General features: G+C 42.8%; 1 protein-coding gene across 1 annotated transcript in view; it reads right to left on the bottom strand.

Moving 5' to 3' along the window:
* UBR5 (ubiquitin protein ligase E3 component n-recognin 5) overlaps positions 1-16,822 on the bottom strand; it is a 96,411-nt gene that overhangs the window by 58,377 nt on the left and 21,212 nt on the right. Inside the window, exons 2-6 of the mRNA XM_075825900.1 lie at positions 13,816-13,860; positions 5,336-5,417; positions 5,181-5,257; positions 4,123-4,242; positions 3,597-3,786 (exon numbers count right to left, since the gene is read on the bottom strand). Of these exons, the coding sequence (XP_075682015.1) occupies positions 3,597-3,786; positions 4,123-4,242; positions 5,181-5,257; positions 5,336-5,417; positions 13,816-13,860 (514 nt within the window). The remainder of the gene's footprint in view (positions 1-3,596; positions 3,787-4,122; positions 4,243-5,180; positions 5,258-5,335; positions 5,418-13,815; positions 13,861-16,822) is intronic.

Genomic DNA, 16,822 nt, shown 5'->3' with positions numbered 1-16,822 from the left:
CTGGTGAAAATTGTACAAGTGGGAGGTAACAGCAGCGATTTTCCTGGGGTGGAGCCTCCTCCCAGCCTGACGCTGTCCTATCAGTATGAAGCTGCTTCACACAGTGTGAGAGACGGAGGCTGGAGGGAAAGGGGGATCACTACAAACAGCCATATCTGGGGCTGTAGACCACGTAGAACAGTGGTGGCATATTAACGAGGAGATTCTAATCTTTCATACAACACCAGGACCGTTCTAGCTGTGACAACTGGAGATCTCGCCAGTTGAATACACAGTCGGGGATGGACGCTGTATACTATAAGATGACACTGTGCTGCTGGGCAGGGAAGGGGGAGAAGCTGTGTGCTGATTGGACAGCATCATACAGGAAACATTACATCACCCAGAGTGAAGAGAAAGTCACCTCCTATTTGGCTATTAGAGCCACATTAGCATATTTAGAAAAACGCTCAGAACTTCGCAAATAGTAAGGGTATGTTCACACGCTTAACCAAAAAAAAATCTGAAAATACAGAGCTGTTTTCAAGGGAAAACGGCTCCTGATTTTAAGCCGTTTAAGCAACTCGCAATTTCGCGGCGTATGTTACGGCCGTTTTTCTATAGAGTATGAAAAACGGCTCCAAAAAAGTGTGACATTCACTTTTTTCGCTGCCTTTTTTTACGTGCCGTTTATGAAAAACGGTCACGTAAAAACCGCCTCGTCGGAACAGAACGCTGTTTTTCCCATTGAAAACAACGGGCAGATGTTTGGAGTCGTACTGCTTCCGATTATTCAGCCGATTATTGGGACGTTTATGGCCCGAAAATGGCTGAAAACACTCCGTGTGAACATACCAAGTCTTTTTTTAACCCCTTCCATCTTTGGCCACTTTTGACCGTCCTGACAGAGCCTCATTTTTCAAATCTGACATGTGTCACTTTATGTGGTAATAACTTCGGAATGCTTTTACCTATCCAAGCGATTCGGAGAATGTTTCCTCGTGACACATTGAACTATGTTAATTTGCTCGATACATTCAGTATTTAATTGTGAAAAACACCAAAATTTTTAGAAAACTAGCATTTTTCTCAATTTATATGTATCTGCTTGTAAGACAGGCAGTTATACCACACAAAATTGTTGCTAATTAACATCCCCCATATGTCTACTTTAGTTTAGCATTGTTTTTTTGAACATCCTTTTACTTTTCTAGGGCGTTTCCAGGCTTAGAACTTTAGCAGCGATTTCTCATATTTTCAAGAAAATTTCAAAAGGCTATTTTTACAAAGGTCAGTTCAATTGTGAAGTGGCTTTGAGGGCCTTATATATTAGAAACCCCCAATAAGTCACCCCATTTTAAAAACTTCACCCCTCAAAGTATTCAAAAACAGCATTTAGAAAGTTTCTTATAAGTTAAAGCAAATTAGAGGTGAAATTTACAAAATGTTTTTTTGTTTTTTTTTTGCAGAAATAAATTTGTAATCTTTTTTTTTTTTTTTTTTGTAACACAAAGTTTTACCAGAGAAATGCAACTCCATTTTTATTGCCCTGATTCTGCAGTTTTAGGAAATATTTCACATGTGGCCCCAGTGTGTTCATTTTATTGAAGCACAGACCTCAGAAGCAAAGGAGCACCTAGTGGATTTTGGGACCTCCTTTTTATTAGAATATATTTTAGGCACCATGTCAGGTTTGAAGGGCTCTTGCGGTGCCAAAACAGTGCAAATCCCCCAAAAGTGACAGCCTTTGGAAAACTACACACCTCAAGGAAATTATTTAGAGGTATAGAGAGTATTTTGACCCCACAGGCTTATTGTAGAAATTATTGGAATTAGTCCGTAAAAATTAAAATCAACATTTTTTCAGAGAAAATGTAGGTTTAGCTATTGCTATTTTTTTTTCTTATTTCCACAATGACTAAAGGAGAAAAAGCACCGCAACATTTGTAAAGCAATTTCTCCCAAGTAAAATACCCCACGTGTGGTCATAAATAGCTTTTTGGACACACGGCAGGGCTTAAAAGTGAAAGCGCTTGCGCCACCATAACAAGACAGCTCTCTAATTATTATGCTGTGTTTCCCGGTTTTAGAAACACCCTACACGTGGCCCTAATTTTTTGCCAGGACATTTGACAGGGCTCAGGAGTGAAAGACTCATGTAAAATTGAGGCCTAATTTGGTAATTTAATTTTTCTGTCGCCAAGTTGTGAGAACCAGAACTGTTTAATTTTTCACGGAGCTGTATGAGGGCTTGTTTTTTGCGAGACGAGCTATAGTTTATATAGGTACCCTTTTTGGATACGTGCGACTTTTTGATCAGTTTTTATTCCAATATTTGTAGGGCAAAGTGACCAAGAAATTAATTCTGATATAGTTTTTTACGCCGTTCACCGCGTGGAATAAACAACAATATTTTTATAGTTTAGGTCGTTACGGTCGTGGCAATACCAAATATGTAGGGTTTATTTTATTTTTTCAATAATAATGGACCTAAGGGAAAGAGGCGATTGTGTTTTATTTTATTACTTGAAACTTTTATTATGTATTAGAACTTTTTTTTTTTTTACACTTTTTTTCAAGTCCCACTAGGGGACTTGAAGGTCCAACTGTCCGATTTTTTTTTTTTTCTAATACATTGCACCTATGTAGTGCAATGTATTTGATCTGTCAGTCATTCACTGACCGCAAGCCGACTAGGCTTCGCCTCCCAGTGGGGCCTAATTGGTTTCTGTTATGGCAGAGCAGGAGGCCATTCTTAGGCCTCCTGTTGCTATGGAAGTAGTGTGCAGCCCTGACTGCATGGCAGGGCTGCCGATCTGCTAGCAACCTCTAACCGAAAGCGATCGCTGCATCTAAGGGGTTAATGGCAGGACTCGTAGCCAACATACAGCTGACATCCACCGCTGATGACGCCGGCTCAGCTCCTGAGCTAGCGCCATCTTACCGTCGGCTACGGAAGGCTTCCGTGCTAGGCAGACCGGGAGGCCAGTATTAGGCCTCCGGTTGCCATTGCAGCCACCGGAACCCCTGCAATTTCATTGCTGGGGTGCCAATGAGCTGCAAACAATTTAAACGCAGCGATTGCTTTTGACCACTGAATTTAAGGGGTTAATGGCCTGGACCGTAGCTAATTTCAGTCCCTGCCATTACAGCCGAATGTCAGCTGTAATACACCGCTGACATCCGGCGATTATGGCACCGACTCCGCTTCTGAGCCGGTGTCCACTATTTGTCTTATGGATACGGCAAAATGCGGGAAGCACTAGCTTTCCATGACGTATCCATATGGCAAATGTCGGGAAAGGGGTTCAAACAAAATCACACTAATTATCAACAGAAAAGCACATATTCGATTAGTTAGGAGATAGGGAATTAAAAATTGGCGACCGATCCTCTTTAAGTGCATAAAACACATCTCAACTGGCAGGAAAAGGAAGAAGGTGACTAGGACCTATATTTTTAGATTTTATTTTTTTTTAAATTTTAATGCATGTGTGAGAACAAACAAACTTGTTTTCTTATCGGCTCTAAAGCAAATGAAATACATGACAGAAGTTGCTGCTAAGCTGAAGTTAAAATCAACCACGAGAAGGAGATTTTGACAAACATAAAATTACCTGTGATATAAGTTCTTCGGGTATCACTGAAGCTGGAATCACAGGTTGCGGCTGACTTCCCAGAAGTCCAGAGCCTCTGTCCCTTCCAGTGCGAATGACCCGCGTCTGTCTACGAGAATCTCTAGCACCAGCAGAAGACCGGCCAGAAGATCCACCTCCACTACCACCTACACCAGAACTCCAACGACTGCTAACAAAAAACAAGACACAGCAACGTTAATCTTATGGAACAGTCTGCAAGGCTCCAGTATACAAGTAATGACATAACCATAATGACCCCAAGGCTGTAAGATTGAATAAAACGAAACAGAAGACGGTCGCTCATTTAACAATATATTTATAAATCCACTGAACTACATTTGAAGTTGAGAACAGCCATATTTGTGGCACACTTTGGTAAATGCTGTTCACATCCACAGTGGTTTCGGCTTTATCCTACATACATCCAAAATACATCTTTAGCTTCCAGGAACAAACCAAAAATAAAATGTAAGATATATTCAGCCTTAACCCGATTAAAACTTACCCAAGGGTGTTGCCTGCCAGTCTGCCCAGAGTCTCCGAACCAGATAAAAACCAGGGAGAGTCACTAGTCCTGCCTGGCCTGGATGTCCTTCCTGCCCCTGAGCCGCTGTTCAACTTTGAACTGAAAAGAAAAGATGGCATATCAGTCACAAATAAAACCACCACCATCTGTGCTGTAAAGTGAAAGCCTGGAGCCCCAGGTACAAAAATGCTCAAGGATTTGATCAGGCAAGATACAAGCCTAAACAACACCCGTGGGATCTTTGCGGGAGGAAACTCCCCACTTGGCACATTCTAGAAATTGCTATTTGATGACCAACATCAGCAGCCACACACTTTCAGCAGCTCCAATACTTACGGGTGTTTTTTTATTTGAATTACCTTCAGGCTATGTTCACATCACGTTATTGTCTCTTTACCGTATACGCCGAAAAAACTCCTGACACTTAAAAGGGGGTAGTGACGAATACCTAACAGTGGCATCCATCACCGTTATTGTCTCTTTACCGTATACGCCGAAAAAACTCCTGACACTTAAAAGGGGGTAGTGACGAATACCTAACAGTGGCATCCATCACCGTTATTGTCTCTTTACCGTATACGCCGAAAAAACTCCTGACACTTAAAAGGGGGTAGTGACGAATACCTAACAGTGGCATCCATCACCTTTAGGATATAATGGCAACATCTACTACGCTTTCCATACCATTTTTTTTGTCTGACAATGGAGCCCTATGGACACATTTGACCTTTCCCCAACGTACACACTAAACAAAAACGTGACATAAACAGGGCCTTTTGTACTCAAATAATTATATTTGTGAGCCTACACATTAATACAAAATATCAAGACATTTAAAAAACAAAACAAAAAAAAAAACATATAGATATTTTTTTTTTGGGGGGGTTACAAAGCGAGTCAATAGATACTTATGCAACTGTATGGATATATATATATATATATATATATATATATAAAAAAAGAAAAAATTTGGGAAAAAGTCTAATACTCAATAAATGCATTAAAAATTGTAACAAAAAAAATAAATTGTATTTTACCCATCATTATTTTCCGGTTTACTCAATTCTAATCTGTCTGGTTGGACTAGAAAGCCAATTCTGCAGATCCTGCCATCCTAATGAAAAACAAAAGATCTTTATATCACCGGCGAGAAACAACTGCTGCATTGTAGAGATGGTGTTACAAGCGTTACCTCCAGGAGAAAGGCAGCATGGTTCGGTCCAACTACACACTGTTTTATGGTCGTCTGTTCCAGTACATTCAGAGGCGGATGACTGCAGTAAATAAAGCAAATTATATTATACTAGTGCTTTATGGTCATTTTGGTTAATTCGGAAAACATTAGAAAAACATTTAGAAAATCTTCCAAGAACGACATTTATATGTGTAAAGTGATTTGTAAATGTGGGCTCAGTGTGTTAGAAAACTTTTGGTATACAGTAAGTGGATCGTAGCTGCCACGATCTTGAAATTCTGAAGGCGATTAGAGATAAAAAAACATTTTTAATACAAGCAACCAGGTAACTGAGCACATTGAGAGTTCACAGTTCCAGATAGTTACAAGTTTAAAGGGAACACGTCTGACTTTTCTTGGCCTTGCTGACTTCAGCGGTCACTTATGTTTAATAGTAAAGTGATTTTAGAGAACTTACATTTAGAACGATGCAGTGCACACATCGTGCTAGGAGGAAGGAGTCCGGCATATTCAAGAGCTACTACTCCCCCTTTCCAGCTGCTGCTGATCGATAGCTTTCTCCCTTTAAGGCCGGGTTCCCAAGGAACGTATACGCTGCGTAAAAAACCCGCAACGTATCTGACCTGGAACCTGCAGTACATTACATCCGAAAACCGCGTTGTGGTGGGTTTTTTCAGGCGGAATTTCTGCTGTGGAGAGCAGCAGTAAAGAAACGCTCATGCAATTGGTTATGGCGACGCGTCCCTCTTGCGCAGTCCGTTTGGGCCTCCCTGGATGACCCTGCAGCCCAAGTGACCGCTGCAGCACAAAGGATGTTAAGTCAGCCCGGGGGGGCGGCCCTCCGACATCATCCAGGCCGACCACCTGGGATGATGTATTCCATGTGACCACCACTGCAACCTTTCATTGGCTGCAGTGGTCACATTGGATGCAACGTTATCCTAGGAGGTCGGACTGCCGGAAGAAAGAGGGCGTTCTGGGTAAGTATGAATTTCCACAGCATTTATGCCACGTGACAACCCGCCATAGGCTATGTCCACACAGGTCAGATACTCTGCGTAAAAGTACACAGCGTTTCCCGTCCTGTTACCAGAAGGGAATAACACCCCCCAAAAAATAAAAAATAATTGTGGTGGTTTATCGGGCGGAAACTCTGCTGCAGAAAACAGTGATTGAAGGGGAAAAACAAAAAAGACTAATGTGTATCCCCGGCTATTGTCATAGCAACGCTTGCCCCTGTTCTCCGTGCAGCCCATGTGACCTCTGCAGTCTGATTAGCTGCAGCAGTCACATAGAACGCATTGCATTTCTGATTTGCAATTTTGCAGTGGAATCAAAGCTTTTCCACCGCAAAAATCGTAACATTTGTTATGGGTTTTACCTCCCCATTGAAATCAACGATTCCGCTGCATAAATTGACATGGCGCAGATTAAAAAATGGCACCACAGGTCAATTTATGACCAACTTTTCGGCTGATTTTTATTGCTGTGCGTGGATGAGATTTGTTCATATCTCATCCACTCTGCTGCTACTGCACTACCAGGCAGATTTTCAGCTATGAAATCTGTTGCGGAAAATCTGCAGTGTTTACGTGTGCATAGGGAGAAAGCCATCAATCAGCAGCTGGGCAGTGGGAGTAGCTCATGAATACACCAAACTTCTTCCTCCCAGCAAGATGTGCGCACCTCATCGCTCTAAAATCACTTTACTATCAAACATAAGCGACAGAGCGCTGAAATCAGCAAGGGCGGCATCAAGTCACTTACCAATTCCCTTGAAACGGAAACCATTCAGAACCAATGTCCATCGTACAACTGTAGTCCCGGAGATAAACTCTCAAAGATCAAAGTTTTAAAGGATCTTTAATAAAGGAACACTAGAAAAACGAATACGCTGTATTATGCCTAGTCCAGGGCAGGGGCGGTGCAGGACATCTTATTTTGCTGGTGATCGTTAAACCTGTGACACCCACTGCTCCCCCTCAGGCAGAACACAACACACATTGTTTATGGGATCACAGTGTGTTTGATGTAACTTTTTAATAAGAATGAAGTACCTGCGCGCACACAATACACACTTTATTTCATCTATTCTAGCACACCATCACTACTGGATGTGATCTTTTGTGATTTTTACATAGTTCTTTATGAATTTTAAGGCTTACAATAATCAGCCTAGTCTTTTTAACCCCTTAAGGTCCGAGCCATTTTTGGATTAATTTTCATTTTTCAATCCCCGCCTTCCAAGAGTCATAACTCCTTTATTTTTCCATCAATAGAGTGGTGTGAGGGCTTATCGATTGCGGAAGGATTTGTAGTTTCTATTGGTAGCATTTAAAGTACAATATAATGTACTGGAAAACAGAAAAAAAACCAAAAAAACGATTCCTCCATTGTTTTTTGGGTTTCGTTTTTACGGTTTTCACCAGGTGGCAAAAACGAAAACTTAACTCAATGCGATTACGGTGATACCAAATTTATAGTTTTTTTAATATATTTTACTACTTTAAAAAAAAAATTGTTTCACCACATTGTGAGCGCCATAACTTCTGTTTTTCAGTGGATTGCGGGCTTATTTTTTGCGGACAAGCAGTAGGTTTTAATCGGTACCATTTATTTTTTTTGGTACATACAACTTTTTGGTCACTATTAATTTTTATTCTACAGCCAAGTTGATAAAAAAAAATAAAATGATTTTGGCGGTTTAAATGTTTTCTTTTTTACGGCATTCACAGTACGCATTAGATAACACTATATTGTAATAGTTCAGACTTTTACATATGCAGCAATACCAATTTTGTTTATTTTTTTTACATTACTTTAGAGGAAAAAAAAGAAAAATGGAAGTGATTTTTTTTTTTACTTTAAAATATTTTTTCACTACTAAAAACATTCACATCTACAGTGACGTCTTTTGGCGTCACTGTAGAAGAAGCTGATGAGCGCTCATCCTCTAAGCAGAAACTGTAACTAACAGCTCCTGATCCTATAGAAGCCTGCTGAATACAGTTGGGGTTGGAAAACATTCGGACCCCAGCTGTTTAACCCTTTGATCTCTGCAGTCCGTGGCAAGATCAAAAGGGAATTCCCCTCTTTGATCGCGTCACTGGAAACCTGGTGACGTGATCAAAGAGAAGGGATGTCTGCTCAGTTTGTCTGCTGTTAGGGCACACTAACAGCAGCCTGTATCATAGCAACACAGTATAATATATTAACATTCAAAAGAGTATGTTAATACATTACAAGTAAAAAATAAAGTTAGAAATAGTTATCACTCAATGGGATTAAAAAATTATTAAAAAAAAAAAAAAAAGTCCAAAACAAAGTCATTATTTCGCATTAAATATATTTTATTTCCCCTACACTAAATAAAAAACAAAACACCTGCACATATTAGGTATCTAAACGACCATAATAACCTGATTAATTATTTATCATGAAACGTGAACGGGATAAAAAAAAAAAAAAAACGATGCCGAGAATAGCTTTTTCCTATATTTACGCCGTGTACAATTAACACTTATATGTCTTTATTTTTGGAACGGCTACTTACTTCTAATTAGCGGTCACGTGACCACATTCAAAGTAAACTTTTCATTTCCTGTGACGTTCCGTGTCTTTGCTCAGCTTACGGCTTTCAGAGGCACGGCACGTCATCAACTAGATTTACAGGCAGTGGGCCGGGCGGATGTTTCATGAGCTCTTCAGAGCTCCGCCACTGGTCGCACTGCCTGTAAACATAGTTGATGACGCGCCGTGCCTCTGAAAGCCGTAAGCTGAGCAAAGACACGGAACGTCTCATGAAAGGAAAAGTTTACTCTGAACGTGGTCACGTGACCGCTAATTAGAAGTAAGTAGCCGTTCCAAAAATAAAGACATTATATGAGAGTTAATTGTACATGTCACCTTAGGTTAAAATATAAACAACATTTATTCCTGGACAACCCCTTTAAGGGCTCATACACACTAGTATTGCAGCTTCATGCAACCTTCTAGTTGAGACGTAAGTGCTGGCCGAGCAAAGACACGGAGCGTCATCCCTCATAGTACACGCACCCTCCTCTTATCATGTCATTCACGCCCCCTCTTCTGCTCTCTCGGAGTTCCCTCACTGCCTGGCCGTGTGTGTGCGTACGTACGAGAAGAGACGCGGCGGCCAGGCAGTTAGAGAACGCCGAAAGAGGAGGAATGTGGACGACGAGATAGGAGGGCAGTGACGTCAGGAAGCCCAGGCAGAGCGCTAGTATAGGCTCTGCTCCGCGACTCTGGAATCCACTGACATCACTGTCCATATATGCTCTGGGTCTCTGGGCAAACCCCTGACACTGCCTGGCTGCCCCATCTCTCCTTGTACATACCCCCTCCTCTTTTCTCATCTTCCACGCTTGGTTACATAAATATGTGGATGGGGGTTATATAAATACATAGATGATGGGGGTAATATACAGGGATGATGGGGTCATCATTCCTGTATATACCAGCCATCCTCTCTGTATAGGATGGGGGGGAGGGGGGGGGTAATACACAGGGATGATTGGGGTTACATACAGGAATGATGGAGTTCTATCATCCCTTTGTATTACCCCCATCACCCCTGTGTGATTATTACTGGGTGTATGAGACTGTGCAGGGAGCTGGGTGCCTGTAATTAAAGCAGGGAATGACCTGTGAACATAGGGGGGCGTGGCAGTATGCAAATAGCCGAGATGCTGTGGGGGAAAGGGCTGAATCCTCAGATGCAGCAGGGGATCATGGGTATGGTGAGTTACAAGACAGGAAAAAGCCAGGAACACAAGGGATTAGGGATGCACGGTGCATCGAAACTTCGATACTGTGCATCCCTAAGGCCTCATTCACACGGCAGGGTTTCCCGGCCGGGTGCCGGCCGTTCATAAATCGGCCGGCACCCGGCTGCATTAGGAATGATAGACCCCTAATGGGGCTATTCACACGACCGATTATTTGACGGCCGGGAAATCCGGCCGTCAAAAAATAGGACATGCTCTATCTTTGCCCGGGCACCCGGCCGCCCGGCTCCCATAGAAGTCTATGGGGCCGGGTATTACACGGCCATCACCGGAATGTGTTCCGAGTGATGGCCGGGTTTCCCGGCGCTTGCGCTCTATCTCCTCCTCCTCACAGCGCAGAGTGCATGTGAGGAGGAGGAGTTGATGCCATTCTGACGAATGGCATCGCTGCACACTGTGTTGCAGGGCCGGGGTGTACAGCAGGTGGAGGGAGCGCTGCGCTGGCTCCCTTCCCCTGCTTGTTAAAAGCACCCTGGCTCGGCGACACCTTCGATGGCGCCGCTAGTAGCAGCAGCTGCGGCTGCAGCGACGCCACTATAGCAGAGCAGGGAGGTATCTCCCCGCTCTGCTATGTGCTAGTCGCACTTTAGCTCCTTGAAGGAGCGGAATCCCCGTGTTTTCGGGGATTCCGCTCCTGGACAGAGCGCTTGATGTCTCTGTCCATATCTGGGCAGTGACATCAGGGGAAACTCCTGAAGCGGAATCCCCGAACACATGGGGATTCCCCTTCAGGAGCTGCCGCTGATGTCACTGTCCGGATCTGCCCGACCCGGCACGGATGCATAACTTTATGCAAACCGGCCGGGCAAAATGGCCGATTTTACCGGCCGACACTCGGGCTCGGGAACGACCCGGTCGTGTGAATCCCGCCTAAGCGGTTCGATACCGCTATTTCCTGTATTTCTATACTTGGCTGTGCAGCCGCACAGCTCAGTATAGTAATAAATGAATGTATGGAAGCGCGGCTGCGGCTGTGTAATTCAGCCACAGCCCCGCTCCTGAGTCATGATAAGTTCGCGGGGTCAGGATGATGCGATGCGGCCAGCGCTGCACTAATGAGCGGCGGCACTGGAGACAGAACATGGCGGGCACACTACAAAACACCCCCATGTTCTGTCTCCAGTGCCTGAACTGCCGCTCATTAGTGCAGCGCCGGCCGCACCTCCTCATGCTGACCGCGCGCGTACTTCCTGTCAGGAGCGGGGCAATGGCTGTATTACACAGCCGCAGCCCCGCTCTATAACGGCGGAGATCAGAGAAACCTCTCATCTCCGCCGTTATTCCCCTGAATGCTGCGATCACAACTGACTGCAGCATTCAGGGAAAAATGAGCAGGGGGGGGATGCCCCTGGATGCGTCACAGGGAATTCCTGTGACGCGATCGAGGGCCATACCATATATGGGCAGACAGCCCAGGGTCTATTGACGGACCCCAGGGCTGTCTTACCATATTTCATGTTGTTAGGACATACCCAAGTATGTCCTAACAACTGCCTGTGTGCTATCCGTCCACAGGTTAATGTACTGGCATATATCTGATATATGTCAGTACATTAAAGTTTAAAAATAAAGTAAAAACAAAAGTATTGTTAAAATTTTAAAAATACACATTCGCCTTTTTTACAATAAACATTAAAATAAGTCTCAATACATAAAATACACACATTCAGTAATGGCGCGCACAACAATGTTTTTGCATCATTTATGATGTGTACGCTGTAAAAAAATGAAATAAACACGGCTTTCATTCACTTATTAATGTGAGGCGCGAGGTGCGATGAATTTACCCTCCATGTTCCTCACATTAATAGTAATTAACCCCATCATGTACCTCGCACATTAACCCAATATGACTGAGAAACATGATGGGATTAATTACTATTAATGTGAGGCGCGTTCAAAATTCATCACACGTCGCGCCTCACATCAGAAAACGGAAGAATTTTTTTTTGTTATTACTGTTGCCAAAAGTATCGAAATTGGTATCGAAATCGCAATACTAAACGAAGTATCGGTATCGAAGTCCAAATTCTGGTATCGTGACATCCCTACAAGGGATGTAAACAAACAGAAAGAGCAGCAGAGACGATTGAGATCAAACAGAAACTGGTTAAAAGGTTAGTACACTGGGGGACACTTTAGAAAATAATCTTTTCCTGGCCAACCCCTTTAACCCCTTAATGACCTTATATTTTTCCATCGACTCATTCAAAGAGCTATAAATTTAATTTTTGCGTCGACATAGCTGTGTAAGGTCTTGTTTTTTGCGGGACAAGTTGTACTTTTAATAGCACCATTTTGGGGTACATAGAATTCATTGATTAACTTTTGGGGGGGGGGGGGGGAGAATAGAAAAAAAAAACCTGCAATTTCACCACACTTTTTTGCGTCCTAAATTGACGCCGTTTACCGTGTGGTATAAATAACACAGTAACTTTATTCAGTGGGTTGTTGCGATTGCAATGATAGCAAATTTATATAGATTTTGTATGTTTTACTACTTTTACACAGTGAAAACTTTTTTTTCTACAAAATTATGTGTTTTTGTGTCTCCATATTTGAAGAGCCGTAACTTTTTTTTCTTTTTTCGCCGATGCAGTTGTAGGAGGGCTTTTTTTTTTTTTGCGGGACGACAAGTAGTTTTTATCGGTACCCTTTTGGAGTAGATGCGACTTTTTGATCACTTTTTATCAAATTTTTTATTTTTAAGGCTGGATTCAAAGAAAACAGCAGTTTTTGTATTGTTTTTTTACGACGTTCACCGTGCGGGTTAAATTATGTAATACGTTTATAGTTGGGGTTGTTGCGGACGCGGCGATACCACATATGTGTAACTTTTTTAATTTATTTTGCTTTTTAATAAAGCAGTTTGTAAGGGGAAAAAGTGGGTTTTTATTTTTCACATTTTATTAAAAAAAACTTTTTTACTAGTCCCACTAGAGGACTTCACTATGCGATAATCCGATCGCATTTATATACACTGCAATACTTCTGTATTGCAGTGTATTATGCCTGTCCGTGTAAAACGGACAGGCATCTGCTAGTTAGCAGGCATTTACTACAGGCAGACCTGGGGGCCTTTATTAGGCCCCCGGCTGCCATCGGAGCCGCAAACAATCGGCGATCTGATCGCCGAGTATCGGTGGGAGAGAGAGCTTCCTCCCTCTCTCCATAACAACTCCGATGTGGCGCTCGCTATGGAGCGCCGCATCTGAGGGGTTAAACGGGTGAGATCGATACGGATATCGATCTCACCCGTTAGAGCAGGGATGCCCCCAGCCCTCAGCTACCTCTGGTAAATGAGCAGGGAGATTTAACGGCTCCCTGCTCTGTTTATTTATTCCGATGCAGCGCCGTAAAAAGGCCTATGCATCGGAATAAAGCCCGTTATTGGCCGCCGTAAAAAAACACTATGCAGCGGTCACTAACCGGTTAATTTAAGTCAATTGTAGACCAGAAAATGACCACACAAGCAAATAGACATCTTTTTTAGCTACATTTTCCATTCAGTCAGATATCCTATTTCAAGTGATGACTATATAATGTAATAGTTTGTATAGTACTTCATTTTGTGACTGAATATTCAGACAGCTACCCAAAAAATTGCAAAAGCTACACTCAATTTTATATTTTATCTTTTTTTAAATTTGTTTCAGTTTAGACACTTACCTGCTTAAATTGTATTTATTCAGTTTTTCAGAAACTTCCCTTAACCTAAAAAACACCAAAAAAAAAAAACAAAAACATAAAGATAAGTTATTTTTACTGGAGCAGAAAAAAATAAAAAACAAATAAATGGATGTCATTTTAATACTTTCTGAACAGTGACAGGACGACGTCCAGCGGAGAATTTTTGAGAACATCCTACTAAAATTGAAAGCCTGGTTCATACAATGCAGCTTTGGTCCATTTCTGCACATTTGTGTTAGCCAAAACCAGGACAGAATCCAAAAGAGATGTAGAAGTTTGATTTATACAGTACTTCTCTTTTGATTCCCCCATCTGCTATTGGTTAAAAAACAAACAAAAAAAAAACTGACGGAAGCTGCGATAGAGGCTCAGACACAAATGTGAACAGAGCCTTAAAGCAGCAACCCCTGCTAATCTACACAGTTTCCTTACGGTCACGATCGGGAAAACTAGGGAAGCCGAGGCACAGATAACCCATCGCACACTATACATAATGTTGAAGGCTGTGATCTGACATTTGATGTTCAAATATACATTTTGTTGCTGACCCCATATGTGAGACACTACCAAAGAAGCAACCGAACATGTGCACAGTGAGGAATAGGAGGGGGAGGGTCGTCTCACTGTGACGGACTGCCATGGAGAGCTAAAAAGGGGGAAAAAGGATGACTCACTGACATAAAAAAGCCCCATGAGACTTAAAGGGGTTATACGAGAATCAACAACTATCTACCCAGACGATAGGTGATAATAGCCTGACCACAAGGGGGGCCCCACCTCTGATTTACACCCACCGATCGAGAGAACAGAAATAGCAAAGTACAGCGCTCCGCTGTTCCTGTCCGTCCCATAGACTATAAATGAAGCGGCAGTGTGTATGCTCGACCACCGCTCCATTCATCGGCCCTCCCCACTGGGGGTGGGGGGCAGTGGGGAGGAACAGCGAGGTTGGTACAACAATCAGACAATCACCACCTATCCTGTAAATAGTTGATAATTGTCTATTTTGGTTCTACCCCTTTAAGACTACAATATGGCTATATACGTTCCAACTGCCGATGCACCGTGCAGTTGCCACATGTATAAAATGCTGACAGCCTCGAACAGGGTTTAATGAGCGCAGTGCTGCTTCAGTGTGAGCAGCGCTGCACTGTCTGCCGGGGCTTTAAGAGCCCCAGGCTACACCCCCCACTGTAGATCGCACCATACACAACCCCCTGTAGATAGCACTTCTTAAACTCCCTGCCCCCCCCCCCGGAAGCAGAATCCCCGGCCAGCTCTTCTCTCCGGCCGGGAATTCCTCTCCATCCCCGCTGCAAACAGTAACACCCCCACTGTAGATAGCACCACCTAAACGCCCCCTAGGAGCGGAATCCCCAGTGTCAGATTTCTCTGTGCCGAGTGAAGGATATCATGCCCAGAGTCAACGTAGCCATCTAGCAGGAAATTTTAGAGCACTTCATGCTTCACTCTGCTGACAAGCTCTATGGAGATGCGGATTTCACTTTCCAGCAGGACTTGGCACCTGCCCACACTGCCAATAGTACCAATACCTGGTTTAATAACAGCATCACTGCGCTTGATTGGCCAGCAAACTCGCCTGACCTAAACCCCATAGAGATTCTATAGGGTATTGTCAGGAGGAAGATGAGACACCAGACCCAACAATGCAGACGAGCTGAAGGCCACTATCAAAGCAACCTGAGCATCCATAACACCTCAGCAGTGCCACAGGCTGATCGCCTCCATGCCACGCCACATTGATGCAGTAATTCAGGCAAAAGGATCTCCGACCAAGAACGGCGTGCATATACTGTACATACTTTCAGTAGACCAACATTTCGGTATTAAAAATTATTTTTGAAATTGGGCTTATATAATATTAAAATTTTCTGATACACAACATTTTGGGTTTTCATTAACGGTTACCATAATCATCAACATTAAAAGAAAAAATGCTGGAAATAGATCACTCTGTGTGTAATGAATCTATAGAATATATGAGTTTTACTTTTTGAATTGAATTACGGAAATAAATTAACTTTTTGATGATATTCTAATTCATTGAGAAGGACTAGTATATACGTTGTGGCTGCTAAAACGCAGGGAGGCAAAAATAAAAAAGTCTTCAGCTGGTCATGAAGGCCTTTTCCGGCCTGGTTATTAAGGTATAATTGGTCTTTACAGAGGCAGAAAGGTTTGTCAATTAAAAAAAAAAAAAAAAGAAGATTTGTACATTTACATCATATACTTACAAGTAATAAAAAAAATAAGTCTTAGGCTCTGATTACACCTGCGTTGTTACATTCGGTTCTTCTGCTCCTTCAGAGGAGCGGAACAAGGAAACAACGTTGCACAACGGACACTACCGGTTGCCGACAGAACCCATTGACTTTAATAGGTTCGGTCTGCTTTCAGTTGTGGGGTGTCCGTGATTTTCCGGACACCATAGCGCTGCATTGTGCTATTGTCTCTGGTAAATTCTGGTAATCCCTGTCGAATCTGAGACGACGGTCCCTAACAGGGCCTCCAACGCAGATGTGAACGAAGCCTTACATGCAGCTTACTGAATAATGCTCTATATGGAATACACAGTTCTGCATCTAGGTAAAAACACACTTTAAGCCCTTTATGCCAATAAACCCCCAGAGCAGCTTCCTATGAGGTCAGCAAAAACCCCAGGAAGCAGTCTTCGGGTACATTCAAACGCTAGACTAAAACATCTGAAAATACGGAAGCGGTTTTCAAGGGAAACCAGCTCCTGATTTTCAGACGTTTTTTAAGCCACTCGCGTTTTTCGAGTGGTTTTCAATAGTCTATGAAAAACAGCTCCAAAAAAGTCTCAAGAAGTGACACTTTTTTCGTGGCCGTTTTTCATAACAGCTGCGTAAAAAAAAAACGGCCCGTCGGAACAGAATGCCGTTTTTCCTGGAAATCAAAAGGAGCAAAAAAAAAAATAAATACTGAGGTATGTCCCAACAACTGC

The sequence above is a fragment of the Rhinoderma darwinii genome, chromosome 5 (assembly GCF_050947455.1).
Source record: "Rhinoderma darwinii isolate aRhiDar2 chromosome 5, aRhiDar2.hap1, whole genome shotgun sequence".
Lineage (NCBI taxonomy): Eukaryota > Metazoa > Chordata > Amphibia > Anura > Rhinodermatidae > Rhinoderma > Rhinoderma darwinii.
This window is presented reverse-complemented; position numbering and strand designations above follow the sequence as displayed.